This window comes from Vulpes vulpes, chromosome 2 (assembly GCF_048418805.1).
Source record: "Vulpes vulpes isolate BD-2025 chromosome 2, VulVul3, whole genome shotgun sequence".
Lineage (NCBI taxonomy): Eukaryota > Metazoa > Chordata > Mammalia > Carnivora > Canidae > Vulpes > Vulpes vulpes.
Window position 1 is genome coordinate 35,693,818 of NC_132781.1, and position 16,745 is coordinate 35,710,562.

General features: G+C 38.1%; 1 protein-coding gene across 1 annotated transcript in view; it reads right to left on the bottom strand.

Annotated features, from left to right (window-relative positions):
* Positions 1–16,745, bottom strand: part of PPM1D (protein phosphatase, Mg2+/Mn2+ dependent 1D) — a 58,582-nt gene continuing 41,837 nt past the window's right edge. Inside the window, exons 4-6 of the mRNA XM_025996070.2 lie at positions 13,386–13,576; positions 6,273–6,515; positions 1–1,480 (exon numbers count right to left, since the gene is read on the bottom strand). Of these exons, the coding sequence (XP_025851855.1) occupies positions 923–1,480; positions 6,273–6,515; positions 13,386–13,576 (992 nt within the window). The 3' untranslated portion in view covers positions 1–922. The remainder of the gene's footprint in view (positions 1,481–6,272; positions 6,516–13,385; positions 13,577–16,745) is intronic.

Below are 16,745 nucleotides of genomic sequence, written 5' to 3' on the forward strand. Positions count from 1 at the left end.
TCAGGAACAGTTCACTGATTTATTAGATGAACAAACATATATCCATATAATCAATGAAAACTGTACGATATATAAAATAATTTAAGAAATGTTGGGAATTAGCAGCACCATCCGTTATTGAAATAGCAAGAAAAACTTCACATATTTTATTCAAACACGAGAAGAGGGTAACTCCTTTAAGACCTAATAATGCCAGTGGGTGTCTGGGATGATGGAGAAGGGCACCTTTGTAGGCAAACACACTCCCCTAGACATTTGGGGAGTACATCTGATGATTAATGTTTCAGAAAAATGCTACCAAGTTAAAAGATACTGCATAGTATTTTAATTAGGACAGGGAGACTAACACCAAGCTACTCTCAGCATGGCTCAACACTTCTGCTATGAAAAATCTCATTCTGAATTAAGAAATTAGAAATAAAAAATAATTTTTAAAAGACACTAGCTGTCCCTAAGGAACATCCAGGGGAACACAGGTCACTACGAAAATACATCACTTTTCCAGTCTGCTTAATAATTTACCTAAAAAGTTGTGTAGTTTTCATCACAAGTGACTTATACAAAGTTCTTAATAAGCATTTTTAAAAGTTTACATGTATTTCTAAAACCTAATAGATTCTTTTGATTTTTTTTAACCTTTTGCCCCTTTGTTATTTACTGTGTATCAGAGTAAGAGACTGAGTCTGTGTGAAGTGTACAAATTTACACACATTTTACAGCAACTTACACCCTAACATCTACAAAATTCACATTTATAATACAAGCAAGTACAAGGCCAAGATAAAACTGTTGAATTCCAAAAAGTCAAACTGTATACTATTTTATTTTGTCCCCTTAAAAAAAGTTCAAGTTCGGCACCAACTTCAAAAAGCCCTCTTAAATCCTAAGTTTGGGAAAAAAAAAACCATTTTTCAGATACATTTCAGCAGACACAAACAGTTTTTCTGTGCTGATGAAGTAAAGGATTTCCAATTTTCTTCTGGCCCCTAAGTCTGCGTCGCATAGTAAGTTTAACAGAGTTCTTTCGCTGTGAGGTTGTGGGGAGGCTTGCAGGCTGAGCACCACTACTTCGAGTTAAACCATTTCGTCTATGCTTCTTCATAAGAGGGCCGGAGTTGGATTCTTCTAATGTCCTTTTAAAGTTTGCTGGAGGGGTTCTTTCAACTTCTTGGGCTTTCATTTGACCTGGAGTTGACATTTTTAAATTTTTTTGGTCCGTGATGGTATTTGTTGAATTGGTAGGCACAAGGCCAACTGACAGGCTATTATTCAAAGAATCATGTATCCTTAAAGTCAGGGCTTTAGTGCAATTTTCTTCAAGTGGCTCTGAATCTTTTGAGGGTATGGCTGTCGCATGGACACTTCCTCGAGCTATCTCAGCTGGGACTTCTAAATAATTCTCTGAGAAGGCATTACTACGAACAAGGGCAGGTACATGGTCCTTAGAGTTCAGCCTTGGCCATGGGTCCTCCTCCAGTGACTAAAAAACAAGAAAATAAGCCAAATAAATAATATATCCTAGAATTCAGCTCAACCATTAGATGAAGAAGTTTCATTAGTATAAGTGACAAATTTGTTTCTTGGTTGGTTGGTTGATTTCCTACTTTCCTATTTTTTTTTCTACATTCTCATTTCTGAATATTCAGTAGTAGAGAAAATATAAAGTGCAACATTAAAGCAATAATGTCATACCGCAAACTCATATTGCTGCTTCATACCCATCTCCCCAACACTAGAAGCCTCTATGTTCTATGGCTTGAGAAAAGCAGGACATCTGGGCATCTAGAAGGCACAGAACACGACCAGGGCAACTCTCAAAAAAATAAATGAAAAATCATACAGAAACTTACAGGTATTTTTTTTTTAAGATTTTATTTATTTATTCATGAGAGAGAGAGAGAGAGACAGAGAGGCAGAGACACAGGCAGAGGGAGAAGCAGGCTTCCTTTGGGGAGCCCGATGTGGGATTCAATCCTAGGATTCTGGGATCATGACCCGGGCCAAAGGCAGATGCTCAACCAGTGAGCCACCCAGGTGTCCCTCAGGTATTGTTTTATAGACGTGATTCAGATATGCACTACTCCTTTAGATATAGTGCTCTAGATCTACATATAATCCGAATACTTTTCCCACTGCCAGACAGATAAGAATATTTTTCTTATCAAACCCAAATCTCCCATAGTATTAATATTTTATGAAATCATTGTCTTAATAGTTTCTCAAGAACAAAGTTTAAACATAAATACTATGTCTCCCTTCTTAAGTATGTAACATTTCCCTCACACCTTTTCCTTTTAATCAAATCATGTTTATTAAAATAGTATATTCTCAAGTAAACTCTTTTGTAGAGGGTGAATGAAAATATATATCTTACTCTGATATAAAAATTCCTTAGAAATAAACGCCTTAAAAAAAAAGAAAAGAAAAGAAAAGAAATAAACGCCTTTCAAAAGAGTGCTACATGGGCAGCCCGGGTGGCTCAGCAGTTTAGCGCCGCCTTCGGCCCAGGGCGTGACCCTGGAGACCCGGGATCAAGTTCCACACTGGGTTCCCTCCATGGAGCCTGCTTCTCCCTCTGCCTGTGTCTCTGCCTTTCTCTCTCTTATAAAGAAATAAAATCTTTAAAAAAAAAGTGCTACATAAAAATATACTTATAAAAAGAATTTAATGTTTTTAGGATTAAGAAAAAAAGGGACATTTAAGCCATCCAAAAGCATTTCAATCTCACCATAAACATCAACATGCTTTAATGGAAAAAAAAATATTGACTTTAGGTCAAATTGAGACTGGAGATGAGAAGCTCTAGTTCCTAATTTGGTACTGCCTTAACCAGATTGCTGCTGCTACTGTTTTTGTTTTTGTTTTTAAACTAAGAACATACTCTATCTTTCTGCAGTTATTGATTCATTTATTTATTTTACATTGCATAGTTTATTGAAAGCCCAATTCTTCTAATTTGTTTCAACACTGACTAGATGTTGGGCAGCAACTTTATTTCAAAGTTACCAGTGTTGAGAAAGGATAACAGAATAGTCTTCATTACAGGATATTTATATATGGCTTTCAATAATATCAGCAAGAGATGCATGTGAGTTTATCCTTCTGCACTGCATCAGGTTGATTCCAACACGTACCCTGGTCACAAGCATGTTCTGAATAATCACAGAAAACTGTATCTACTCATAGGAAATTGTTGAGCTAGAATTTGTCCTGCTTTAATGCAGAAAAAAGACTTAAAACAAGACCAGGCAGACAGAAGGCTTCCTACTACCAATCACATCATTAATTTTTTTAAAAAGATTTTTATTTATTTTTTTCATGAGAGACACAGAGAGAGAGGCAGAGACACAGGCAGAGGGAGAAGCAGGTTCCACGCAGGGAACCCAACATGGGACTCGATCCCAGCACTCCAGGATCACACCCTGGGCCCAAAGCAGGCACTAAACCACCAAGCCACCCAGGGATTCCCCCACATCATTAATTTGGGCATAAGAAAGAAGGTAATAACCAAGTCACTGATAGGAATAAAACATACTGCTCTAGTTTGTAAAACAAGGTTAGACATTAGATGGAATCCCTTTATAAAAAACAAAACAAAACAATGGAACAACTTTAGAGTTAACACAATTTATTGTAATTTCTATTGTTCTGTGTCTTTTTAAAATTCATATATTATTATTCTAACACTACACATGTGCTGGCTTTTCTTTCCCTACTTTCTCCTTGAACTTTTCTTTTCCCTTCTCTTTTGACTGGCATTCTGTGGGAATACATTGCATCTGTTAGCACAGATAACTGTCAGAATTCTCAGATTCATTCCAGATTAATTACATGTATTACTAAATCTTCTTACATGTTCATAAAACATGTGATATTGGGGCGCCTGGGTGGCTCAGGTTAAGCGTATGCCCCCGGCTCACATTATGATCCCCGGGTCCTGGGATGGAGCCCCACATTGGTCTCCCTGTTCATCAGGGAGTCTGCTTTTCCCTCTTTTTCTGCCTCTCTCCTCTCGTCATGCTCTCTTTCTCAAATAATTTTTTAATCATTAAAAAAAAACATGATTGAGAGATCACCTGTTACAAACACATAAAACTAAGTTTTACTACTCTATTTATTTTTAAAGATTTTATTTATTTATTCATGAGACACACAGAGAGAGAGGGGCAGAGACACAGGCAGAGGGAGAAGCAGGCCCCACGCAGGGAGCCCAACGTGGGACTCGATCCTGGGGCTCCAGGATCACGCCCTGGACCAAAGGCAGGTGCCAAACTGCTGAGCCACCCAGGGATCCCAAGTTTTACTACTTTAAAAGATCAACTGCCTTGCTCCACCAATCTTACAGTCCAACATTAAACTAAATGAAAATTGTGCCTAGAACACAAATGAAACTAAGTATTCATTTTCTTAACTCCCTTCCAAATTCCTCCTTCCTATAGCTCTTGGCTTTATTAAAAAACAGCTAAATTTAGTTTTGTCCCAGAGAAAGAATGGAGAAAGAAATGTGTGCCAGCGTAATACATCCCTTAAAGAGAGGTATTTCTACCATATCCATCCCAAAACAAAGATCTGATTACTGGTATATCTTAGGATCCACACACAAGTTGACAGGTCTATAGATAGATAAACCTAGTCTCAAATGCCTAGTTTAAATGTCTTAAAAACCAAACTGACCAGAATGTCATTATATTTATCTAGATGTTACTAAATATGGGATTACTTTAACAATAATCAGAGATTATGTGTATTCTCGTGGTTATCAAATAAGATAAAACACAATTTCTTGGGATCCCTGGGTGGCGCAGCGGTTTGGCGCCTGCCTTTGGCCCAGGGCGCGATCCTGGAGACCCGGGATCGAGTCCCACGTCAGGCTCCCGGTGCATGGAGCCTGCTTCTCCCTCTGCCTGTGTCTCTGCCTCTCTCTCTCTCTCTGTGTGTGACTATCATAAATAAATAAAAAAAATTTAAAAAAAAAAAAACACAATTTCCTGGGCAGAAAGAGCTTTGACTTTATTTATTTGTTAGGTCAGAGCCAACAACACTAATTATTCTGAACAGCTCCAAATATTTTCCTATTATTTGGGTGAGGTCAATTGGTTAGCAAGCAACTAACACTGAAATATAAGATAGTGCATACATAAATCTCCTTATCTTTATTATTATTAGATCATTATGTCTGAGATTTTTTATTTTTTTAATGATTTTATTTGTTTGTTTGTTTGTTTGTTTGTTTGTTTATTTAATCATGAGAGACAGAGAGAGAGAGGCAGAGACACAGGCGGAGGGAGAAGCAGGCCCCACACAGGGAGCCCGACGTGGGATTCGATTCCAGTCTCCAGGATCACACCCTGGGCTGAAGGCGGCACTAAACCACTCGGCTACCTGGGCTGCCTGGTCTTAGATTTTTTAGAAATAATTTCAAAAACGTCTTTTGTGGGATGCCTAAGTGGCTTGGTCAGTGAGGTGGCCAACTCTTGGTTTCAGCTCAGGTCATGATCTCAGGGTCATGAAATTGAGTCTGGGGGTGGGATCCACGCTGGGTGTGAAGCCTGCTTAAGATTCTCTCGCTTCCTCTCCCCTCCTCTCTCTCTCTCTCAAAAATAAAAAGAATAAATAAAAGCCCATTCTCAGAAGGCCCAAGTATAACAAAGCAGTTATCAACAGAACTAATTTTTAGTAGAAAAATACTGGGATGAAATCAGAAAAAAGGAAATATGGTACCATTTAAATTATTTCACAGCATATCTTAAGAACTCATTCAAAATTAACTGAGTAAGAAGAGGAAGAATGTTTCTTGCCCATGTTATTAGACAGTCAGTTCTAAGGTCTGATATCCTAAGGTCCACTTCAATCTTGAGTCTGCATGATCTTATCCAAATTGCTTAATCTCTTAGTCTTATTATCTATAAGACAGAATAACATCTACAATATTTACCTATTCGGTTTATGAGGTTCAAATGAAATATATATGAAAGTACTTCACAAACTTAAATGCTTAAAAATGTTCATTGTATTAGAAGGGGATCATTAGAATATTGTTAGAATATTGTTAATGTACATCTCCTTTCTACTAGGTAGACACAGCTGACATTCAAAATAGTACTGATGTGAAGATTAATCAATGACAATAAGTTACATGATGAAGATCCATCATTTTCTTGAACCAAGTTCAAATCCAAAATCCTGTAATATGAAGAATCTGAAAACTTTTCAAGCAACATTAACCAAAGAAATTCAATTAAAAAATTCAAATAATATAGAGAACTATATACCTTGACTGGTGGTGTAGAACATGGGGAAGGAGTCATCAAGCAGGTTTCCTGACTATTATAGGAAGGACTATCAGTCAAGTTCAGAAAGAGCTCGTCTTCATTGGTGAAATTTCCCTGACTGTCCACACCTGGAGAAATGCAGATCACTATAGCACTAGTATTATCTGCTCGAAGCATACGCTGCCTCCAGCGGCCTAGTGCTCGATTCACAAGCATTTTGGCACAAGACTGTCCATGCTCACCCTGTATTTAAAAGAACAAGAAGAAAGAAGATTAACAACTCAGATGTAGTTCCCACTACATCTGTAGCAAATTAAAAATGAAGTATTCAATATAGCTTAAATAAATTAAATTTCCAAAATTTCAAGCATTGTCTATAGTCCCATAACTATGTTAAAATAGTACTTCTCCAAATTTTTAAAATAAAACAAGGCTTTATCCTATGGTTAAATTTCATCTGTATTTTTATTTTTTTGGTAATAAGAAACTTAGTTTTCACCGTAATCTTAATTAGGAAAAGTTATACAGAAGTTAATCTAAAATAGTAAGGGAATATCATGTTATTACAGATAAACAATTCACAAATGAGATAATCAGGCTTGGCAAAAGGCCAAACCAAACCAAACCAAAACAACCTCATTGCAAAGGCCAATTTCCTCCTAAAATAAGAGCTTCAGCAAATCAAAGACAATGACTCAACATAAAAATTGTCAAAGAATATGAACAAAACTCAGAGACAAGAAAATATAAACAACTGTTAAATATATACAGCTGACCAATGAACAATGTGGGGTATCAGAGACATCAACTCCCCCACACAACTAAAAATCCATGTATAATTTTTGACTCCCCTCAAACTTAACTACTAATAGCTGACTGTTGACCAGAAACCTTAGCAATAAAATTAAGTTGATTAGCACATATTTTTTTGTTATCTGTATTATATACTGTATTCTTACAATAAAGCTAGGGGGAAAAAAGAAAATTATATGGAAGAGAAAATACATGTACAATGCTCTACTGTAAAAATCCCTGTTAAGTGGACCCACAGAGTTCAAATTCATGTTGTTGGGGCAGCCCAGTTGGCTCAATGGTTTAGCGCCACCTTCAGCCCAGGCCCTGATCCTGGAGACCCAGGATCGAGTCCCACGTCGGGCTCCTTGCATGGGGCCTGCTTCTCCTTCTGCCTGTGTCTCTGCCTCTCTCTCTCTCTCTCTGTCTCATGAATAAATAAATAAAATCTTAAAAAAAAAATTCCAACAAAGAAAGAGTTAAAAACAAATAAAGCCTTAAATAATCTCATGTTATGCAAATAAATGTAGCTTGGAATAAAACTCTGAGCATCATACAGAGGTTCAATCCGTGGATTCAATAATTCCTAACTTTTAAAGAATGAAAATGATGTGCTTCAGAAAATAGGGCTACATATCTTTAAAAGTATCTTTAGAAATAATTGAATGATGAAAATAAGCGGAAATCATGAACTTTTTGTAAGCAGGAAAAATTTGTGATTATTTTACATAATGTGATAAAACAATGTACTGTAAATACAAAAATATTAATATATTATAATATACTCTAATGCATACTATATAATATATAATGTATTAAGGGCGCCTGGGTCGCTCAGTCAGTTAAGCATCTGCCTTCAGCCAGATACTGATCCCTAGGGTCCTGGGATTGAGCCCCACATTGGGTTCCCCACCAACCAGAGTCTGCTTCTCCCTCTCCCTCTGCCTGCCACTCCCCTTGCTTGTGCTTTCTGTGTCAAACAAATTTTTTAAAATCTTTAAAAAAATTATATGTATATACAATTATATATATAATACATAATATATAATAATATATACATAATGTACTAAAAGCACTAAATTAAAAATGTATAAAGTACTTTAGGTCATTAAGTTGTCATCTCTATCACTGAAATTTATATATTCAAAATGGATAAAAAACTAGGGTTTTTTCATCCTTTCCTTGGGGAAAGGAAATGAAATGGGGAATCAACTTTATTTGGAGTTGTTCCATCTTGGGCATATTACAGTATTCTGACACATTACTGATAGCAAGCTGTAAATAACTCCTCTCAGCTGCTTTGTTAAAACCTTAATATAATAAACCATCCTTGCATTCCCAAGATAAGTACCACAATGTAAATGATTATTTCTTTCTACATTGCTTTTTCTTTCTTGTGAGACAAAATATGCACTTCACAATTGATGAAAGGCAGCAATGATCTCTAATTCATTAATCTATCACATTATCCAGCACCAGTTTTATCACTTTCCAAATGCTAGCTCACTGAGAACTGAGGACTCCCTTCATGTTCACTTTTTTTAGTGTGCCTGTTTCCCTTCCCCAGAAAGCTCTATGAAAAAGAAATCTATATGGTAGTGCTCCTTATCTACAATCTTGCTTACTCATGGTCAGTTGTGGTCTAGAAATAGACGATCCTTCTCTGACATAGCATCAGGTCAGTGATAGCCTAATGCTATGTCAGAATGCCTGTCAGGGCAGCCCTGGTGGCACAGCGGTTTAGCGCTGCCTGCAGCCCAGGGCGTGATCCTGGAGACTCTGGATGGAGTCCCACGTCAGGCTCTCTGCATGGGGCCTGTTTCTCCCTCTGCCTGTGTGTCTCTGCCTCTCTCTCTCTCTGTGTCTCTATGAATAAATAAATAAAAATCTTTAGAGTTTCTAAAAAAGGAAAGAAGAAAGAAAGAAAGAAAGAAAGAAAGAAGAAAGAAAGAAAGAAAGAAAGAAAGAAAGAAAGAAAAAAGAATGCCTAAGTCATTCACTTCATGTCATCACATAGGCATTTTATCATCTCATAAGAAGGATGAGTACAGTATAGTTAGATATTTTAAGAAAGAGGCCACATTCACATTACTTATTACAGTAGTCATAATTCTCTACTTTATTATTGTTATTATCTCTTACTGTATATAATTAATAAATTGAGTTTTATCATTTTATGTATGTATAGAAAAAAAGAGTATATATAGGGTTCAGTACTATTTGTGCTTTCAGGCATCCACCAGGATCTTGGAACATATCTGCCATGGATTGGGGGGGGAGGGGGGGAGACGGACTGCTGTATAAGCCATTTCCACTACCTTACTTGCATTTTTTACTCAGCTCACTGGTTTCTGCTGATTTGGATCCTTAATATCATGTCCTTTTCTTCCACCATACAGTCTCACTAGGTGATCTCATAAATTGTAGCAGCTTTACCTAACTCCTCTCTTACCAATCAAATTTATATTTCTAGGTTTCTCTCAATATTTCTGCCTACTGAAAATATCTATCTAGATTAACCACAGGCACCTCCAATTCAACATGCCTACATCTGAACTAATTACCTCCCCTCTTCCCCAGAGTAATGTGTTTCTTCTAGATTAACAGCTATCACCAGTCAGAAGTCTGAGCATCATCATATCCTTCCTTAAAAACCCAAGTTCTATCAATTCTATCACTCATGGATTTCTTCTGTTATTGCATATATATGTATTGTTGTTGCTGCTGTTGTTTTACCACTGCTGCCTTAGATCAAGCTTGCAAAAATTCTCATTTGGAATTTAACAGTAGCCTCCAAAGAGGAAGCCTAATAAATCCATTAATAGAAATCAAATCAGTTACATTGGTAATAAGAATCAACATGTGAAAAAAGGTGGATGACAGACCTTATAACCAAAACTCTACTCATCAAAATTCACCTTCTCTCAGGGATTCTTCAGTAATCTTTGCTGCCACCCATTCTCTGTCATTGACAACTTTGCATTGGTAATTCTGTTAAATGCCTAGGTTTTCCTACACCTACTAATAAACATAATCCTTATATTCAATACCAATTATCTTCTATTTTATATTCCATCTTGCAATTAATGAGTAAACTTTTTAAAGATTTTATTTATTTATTCAGGAGAGACACACAGAGAGGCAGAGACATAGGCAGAGGGAGAACCAGGCTCCATGCAAGGCGCTGGATGTGGGACTCGATCCCAGGACTCCGAGATCATGCCATGAGCCAAAGGCAGACACTCAACCAGTGAGCCACCCAGGCATCCCAACGAGTAACCTTTCTTTCTTTTTTTTTTTTTTAATTTTTTTTTTTAATTTATGATAGTCACAGAGAGAGAGAGAGAGAGAGAGAGAGAGGCAGCGACACAGGCAGAGGGAGAAGCAGGCTCCATGCACCGGGAGCCTGATGTGGGATTCGATCCTGGGTCTCCAGGATCGCGCCCTGGGCCAAAGGCAGGCGCTAAACCGCTGCGCCACCCAGGGATCCCACGAGTAAACTTTCTAAAATGCATCATGAAAATATAGCTTTTCAATAACTCTCTACTACCTGAATATAAAGACCTAACTTCCTAACAGCATTTAAAACCATTTTATCTCCTCTCCCCCAGTCACATCAAGCTATCTGTGAAACCTAAATATGTTAAATCTGTCTCTCTTCTTTGACTTTACACTTTTTATTCCTTTACCTGGAAAGCTTCTCTCTCCTCACTTATTTACCTGGTAAATTCAATCCCACCTTTAAGACTTGCGCCAATATCACTCTTGTCCGTGAAACTTTCTTATCCAATCTTTCCAGGTTTCCAATCTTCTCCTTCTCAGTTCTCATAACACTTGTTCTAAATATTGTTATTATATGGATACTTCCTTCAATAGTTATTCTGAAACCACTTTGGTGTTTTATGAATAGGTTCTCTCAATAAAGCTTATGACCTCATCATGCCACTGAAATGTTTCTCTTTCTCATCATTAAAGAATTATAAATTAAATAGATAAAAGAATCTTTATTTTATTCACTCTTTCTCTTATATCTGATGCCATTAACCAAATGCAACATGTTAGCTCCAAGGTTGTAAAAATGAATCAAGGGACGCCTGGGTGGCTCAGCAGTTAAGCGTCTGCCTTTGGCTCAGGGTGTAATCCTGGGATTCAGAATTTGGGATCAAGTCCCACATTGGGTTCCCTGCGGCGAGCCTGCTTCTCCCTCTGCCTATGTCTCTGCCTCTCTCTCTCTCTCTCTCTGTCTCTCATAAATAAATAAATAAAATCTTAAAAAAAAAAAAAAAGAATCAAGACACAACTCTTACCTTTATTTTTATTTACAACTCTTACCTTTAAACAACTCACAATCAAGTAGAGGTCCTGATAGCTATAAACATATCCTATTTGTAACAACATGGTATATGCTGATCAAGGAGCATAATCTATTTACAGTTACCTCCCCTGCACAGTATCTAATGTTATTAGCTGGGTGAATGGCAGCAATACAAATTCTTTTAATTTTAACTCCTTTTCATGCCAAAATATGGCTTTACCATTCCTCCCACCTGAGAGAAAGATCATCTTTTCCAAGGATAGCCCATCCCCTTGATTCTAGTTAAACTCTTCATCCTTGAAGATCACTAATAAAAGATCCTAACTATAAAACTCAATATATACTGTTCTCATCCATCTGCCTCTACTTCTTTGCAGAATTTGACATTGCTGCCTGCTACCCACAAAACACTCTTTCCTTGCCTTCAACACCATCACACTCTTCCAATTCTCCTTACTTTGAAGAAGAAATCAGTTTGCAAACAAGCCAGGAAAGAAAGAAAAGGATTTTTCTTATTGATGGTTGTTTCTTGGTTTGCAATGGACTAATAAAAGGATAGGTGACATAATTACTATGCATCTTATTAGCAATTCCACTCCAAGGTATACACCTAAGAAAACTGAAAACTTGTCCACACAAAAACTTGTATGTGAATTTTCACAACAGTGTCATTCATAAGAGCCCCAAAGTGGAAACAACCTAAATATCCATCAACTGACAAACAGATGGATAAATTAAATGTTGCATATCCACTGACAGAAAATTATTCAGCCTTAAAAAGAAATATAGTACTTTTATTTACAAGCAACATGGATGAAATTTGAAAATATTATGCTTAAGTGAAAGAAGTCAAATACAAAATGCCACATGCTATCTGATCTCCCTTATATGAAATATCCAAAAACAGGCAAATATACAGAGACAGATCAGTGTTTGCCAGTGGGTGGAGGTAGCAAGAGATAGTGAATGACTGCTAATGATTATGGGTTTTGGGAGCAGTGATAAAAATGTTCTGGAATGAGATAGTGGTGACAGTTGCACAACTTAGAGAATATACTAAGAACCACTGAGTTATACATTTTAAAAAGGTAAATTTTATGGTATATGAATTATATCTCAATTTTCATTTATTTTTATATTTTTAAAGTTTTTTTTTATTTATTCATTTATGAAAGATAGAGAAAGAGAGAGAGAGACAGAGACAGGCAGAGACAAAGGCAGAGGGAGAAGCAGGCTCCATGCAGGGAGCCTGATGTGGGACTTGATCCTAGGTCTCCAGGATCATGCCCTGAGCCGAAGGCAGGCGCTAAACCACTGAGCCACCCTGGGATCCCCTCTCAATTTTTAACAAAGGATTAATGTGGTTTCATAGGCCATTAAGTCAAGGGCTGTTCATAACAAAGTCAGTGGTTGTGTGTGTGTGTGTGTGTTTTTTTTAATTTTTATTTATTTATGATAGGCACACAGTGAGAGAGAGAGAGAGGCAGAGACACAGGCAAAGGGAGAAGCAGGCTCCATGCACCGGGAGCCCGATGTGGGATTCGATCCCGGGTCTCCAGGATCGCGCCCTGGGCCAAAGGCAGGCGCCAAACCGCTGCGCCACCCAGGGATCCCCTGTGTTTTGTTATCTAGTTTCATTTATTTATATCCTGTCTCATTCCCCTGATGAGCTGCAAAGTCTGTTTTACGTAATTTTAGAGCCAGGCAAATGCAAATATCTATTCAAACTGAGCATCCTTAGTTCATATTCAAGACCTCTGACAAAAGTAGAACAGGGGACACCTGGTGGCTCAGCTGTTAAGCGTCTGCTTTCAGCTCAGGGCGTGATCCTGGAGTTCCAGGATCGAGTCCCATATCGGGCTTCCTGCGTGGGGCCTGCTTCTACCTCTGCCTGTGTCTCTGCCTCTCTCTCTGTCTCTCATGAATAAATAAATAAAATCTTTAAAAAAAAAAAAAAGTAGAACAATGTGTAGACGATAATATTAAATCATTGAGCCACTTCTCACCATCAAGTACTTTTTCTCCTCTTGGTCCTGGCACATTGAGATGGCATCTTGCGGTGGAATCATATTCCAAAGTCCATCACTCCCCAAAATAATATACTTGTGCTTCTGGGGGTCAAGAGTGTGGACACTCGTGTCTGGTTCAGGTGACACCACAAACTCACCACTGAAGAAATCATAACTCCACAAATCACCTGGGGGACAGAGATAAGAAGCAAGAAATGTTATTTCCGAACTAGTAATGTCTTGTCAACAGATTAAAAGGGGGAAAATCTACATGTTCATCTCAATAAATGCAGAAAATCAATTGATAACATTAAAAATCCATACATGATTTAAAAAAAAAAAAAACATCTCGGGGCACCTGGGTGGCACAGTCAGTTGAGCATCTGCCTCTTGGTTTCAGCTCAGGATGTGATCTCTGGGTCATGGGATTTAGCCCTGCAACAGGCTCTCCACTCAGTGGGGAGACTGGTTCTCTCTCCCTCTCCATCTCCCTCTAACCCTCCCCACACTCGTGTTCTCTCAAATAAATAAATCTTAAAAACAAACAAAAATAACAAACCATTTACTCTTCTGTTTGTGATACATAAGACAAAGTAAGTAGAACAATATAACTTTTCTTTTACTTCTAAGAACTTTCTGACTGGGAAGCAGTCAGAAAGAATACATTAATCTCTGTCTGTTTTGTTTGTTGTGAAATATTCTAGGTAAAGACCTAAATTAAAAGCAAAAGGTTTGGGACGCCTGGGTGGCTCAGCGGTTTGGTGCCTGCCTTTGGCCCAGGGAGTGATGTTGGAGACTTGGGATCGAGCCCCCCACATAGGGCTCTCTGCATGGAGCCTGCTTCTCTCTCTGCCTGTGTCTCTGCCTCTCTTTCATGAATAAATAAAATCTTAAAAAAAAAAAAAAAAGCAAAAGGTTTTCAGACAAGAGAGTAGTTTTTGCCCTCTTTCAGCAGGTTTGACTTTTTGCTAAACAAGAGAAAGCTTTGTCCTTTCTCTGCCTTACTTAAACCCTTATTAGCTCCCATCAAAAGTAGTATTGGCCAATTCAAACATGCTCAAAGTCTAAGGGAAGAATAATTCACATCAATTACCCTACTCTAAAATAGCACAATTTATTGCCAAACCAGCCCCATGAAAGGGGCAATTCAACCTTCAGAATAGCAGAAGAGAACACATATGGGGGACCTGGCTGGCTCAGTCAGTGGAGTATGTGACTCTTGATCTCCGCGCATTGTAGGTTCAAGCCCCCATGCTGCGTGTAGAGATTACTTAAATATAAAATCCTGGGCAGCCCCGGTGGCGCAGCGGTTTAGTGCCGCCTGCAGCCCGATGTGTGATCCTGGAGACCAGGGGTCGAGTCCCACATCGGGCTCCCTGCATGGAGCCTGCTTCTCCCTCTGCCCCTTCCTCTGAATAAATAAATAAATCTTTAAAAATAATTTTTTTAAATCTTAAAAAAAAAAAAAGAACACATGCAACCACTAAAAGCTAATTATAATCCAGGTTGGCTCACAAAGACACATTTACTACTTTTTTTTTTAAAGATTTGAGAGAGAGAGACACAGCATGAATGGGAGGGGCTAAGGGAGAGGGAGAGGGGAAATCTCAGGCAGACTCCAGCCTGAGAGAGGAACCAAACTCAGGGCTCAATCCCAGAACCCTGAGATCATTACCTGAGCTGAAAACAAGAGTCAGAGGCTTTAACCAACTGCGCCATCCAGACACCCCACATTTACTTCTTTATGCTAGCAAAACAAAGTTCTCTGGCTGGTGAAATTTTTAAAATGGGCACGGGAACAGTTAAGATAAATATTAAGGTAGCAGTTACAGAGTTCATAAGTGTTAAAGCTTTCAAAAGCAGTTTTTCCCCATATCTGGGATTAATATTGCTACTCCAAGAACATAAATTTCTATAAAGCAAAATCCCTAATATGGCTAAATTTCCAATCTAGATTAAAAAAAGAAATTCTCATTTACAATCTAATGCAGATTACATAACCTTGAAAAAGGGTCACAATTTCTCATGTATAAACTAATATTAGTATCTTTTTTTTTAAAGATTTTATTTATTTATTCATGAGAGACAGAGAGAGAGAGAGAGAGAGAGAGAGAGAGAGAGAGAGAGGCAGAGACATAGGCAGAAAGAGAAGCAGGCTCCATGCAGGGAGCCTGATGTGGGACTCAATCCCAAGACTCTAGGACCACGCCTTGGGCCAAGGCCAGGCACTAAACCACTGAGCCATCCAGGGATCCCTAATATTAGTATCTTTATTTTTAAATATTTTATTTATTTATACATGAGAGACAGAAAGAGAGAGAGACACACACACACACAAAGCAGAGGGAAAAGCAGGCTCCATGCAGGGAGCCTGATGTGGGACTCGATCCTGGGACTCTAGGATTGTGCCCTGGGCTGAAGGCAGGCGCTAAACTGCTGAGCCACCCAGGGATCCCCTATCTTTATAAATTTAAAAATATTTTTAGGAGTACCTGGCTGGCTCAGTCAGTGGAGCATGGGACTCATGATCTTGGGGTTGTAAGTCTGAGTCCGATGGTAGGTGTAGAGACTACTTAAAAATAAAATCTCTGGGGTGCCTGGGTGGCTCAGTTGGTTAAGCATCCAGCTCTTGGGTTCTGCTCCTGGGTTTTGATCTCATGGGTCATGAGACTGAGCCCTGTGATAGGCTCCATGCTCAGAGAAGAGTCTGCTTGAGATTCATTCCCTCCACCCCTCCCCTATACTCACTTTCTCTCAAATAAATCTTAAAAAAAATAAATAAAATCTTTAATAAATTTGTTCATTTGGATAAGAATAACAAAGTATCAGTTTGTCCCATCAGTGGCAATGCTAATAGACTGGACCATTTGGTTAAAGTGCTATCTACCAGCACTGTAAGGTGCCTTTTTCATTTTCTAATTGCTAAGTAATCTATAGGGTGATAGCTTTGAGTCTGTGTGAAATATCCTGTTGTCCACCAAAACATGCCATATTTTAGCATCCATTAACGATTCTTGCACCAACCAGTTGGTACTATGATGGTTGTAAACTGATGACAGAATTAGAACACTCTTAACTACATTTATTAGCTGTCTTTTCTAAAGAAGTTTTCCATTCTCCTCTACTTCTTTATAATCTTTTTAGTATCATTATAAACATTGATTCTTTTTTCTTCAATATGTTATAAATTATTCCTGTTATTGTTTTGCTTTTTTGAGAAAGAGAGAGAGAGAGAGAGAATACACATGTGAGGCGGGGGCAGGGAGCAAAAGGAGAAGGAAAGAGAGAATCTTAAGCAGGTTCCACAGTGTAGAGAGGGGTGTAGGACTTGATTTTGCAATCCTGATCATGACCTGA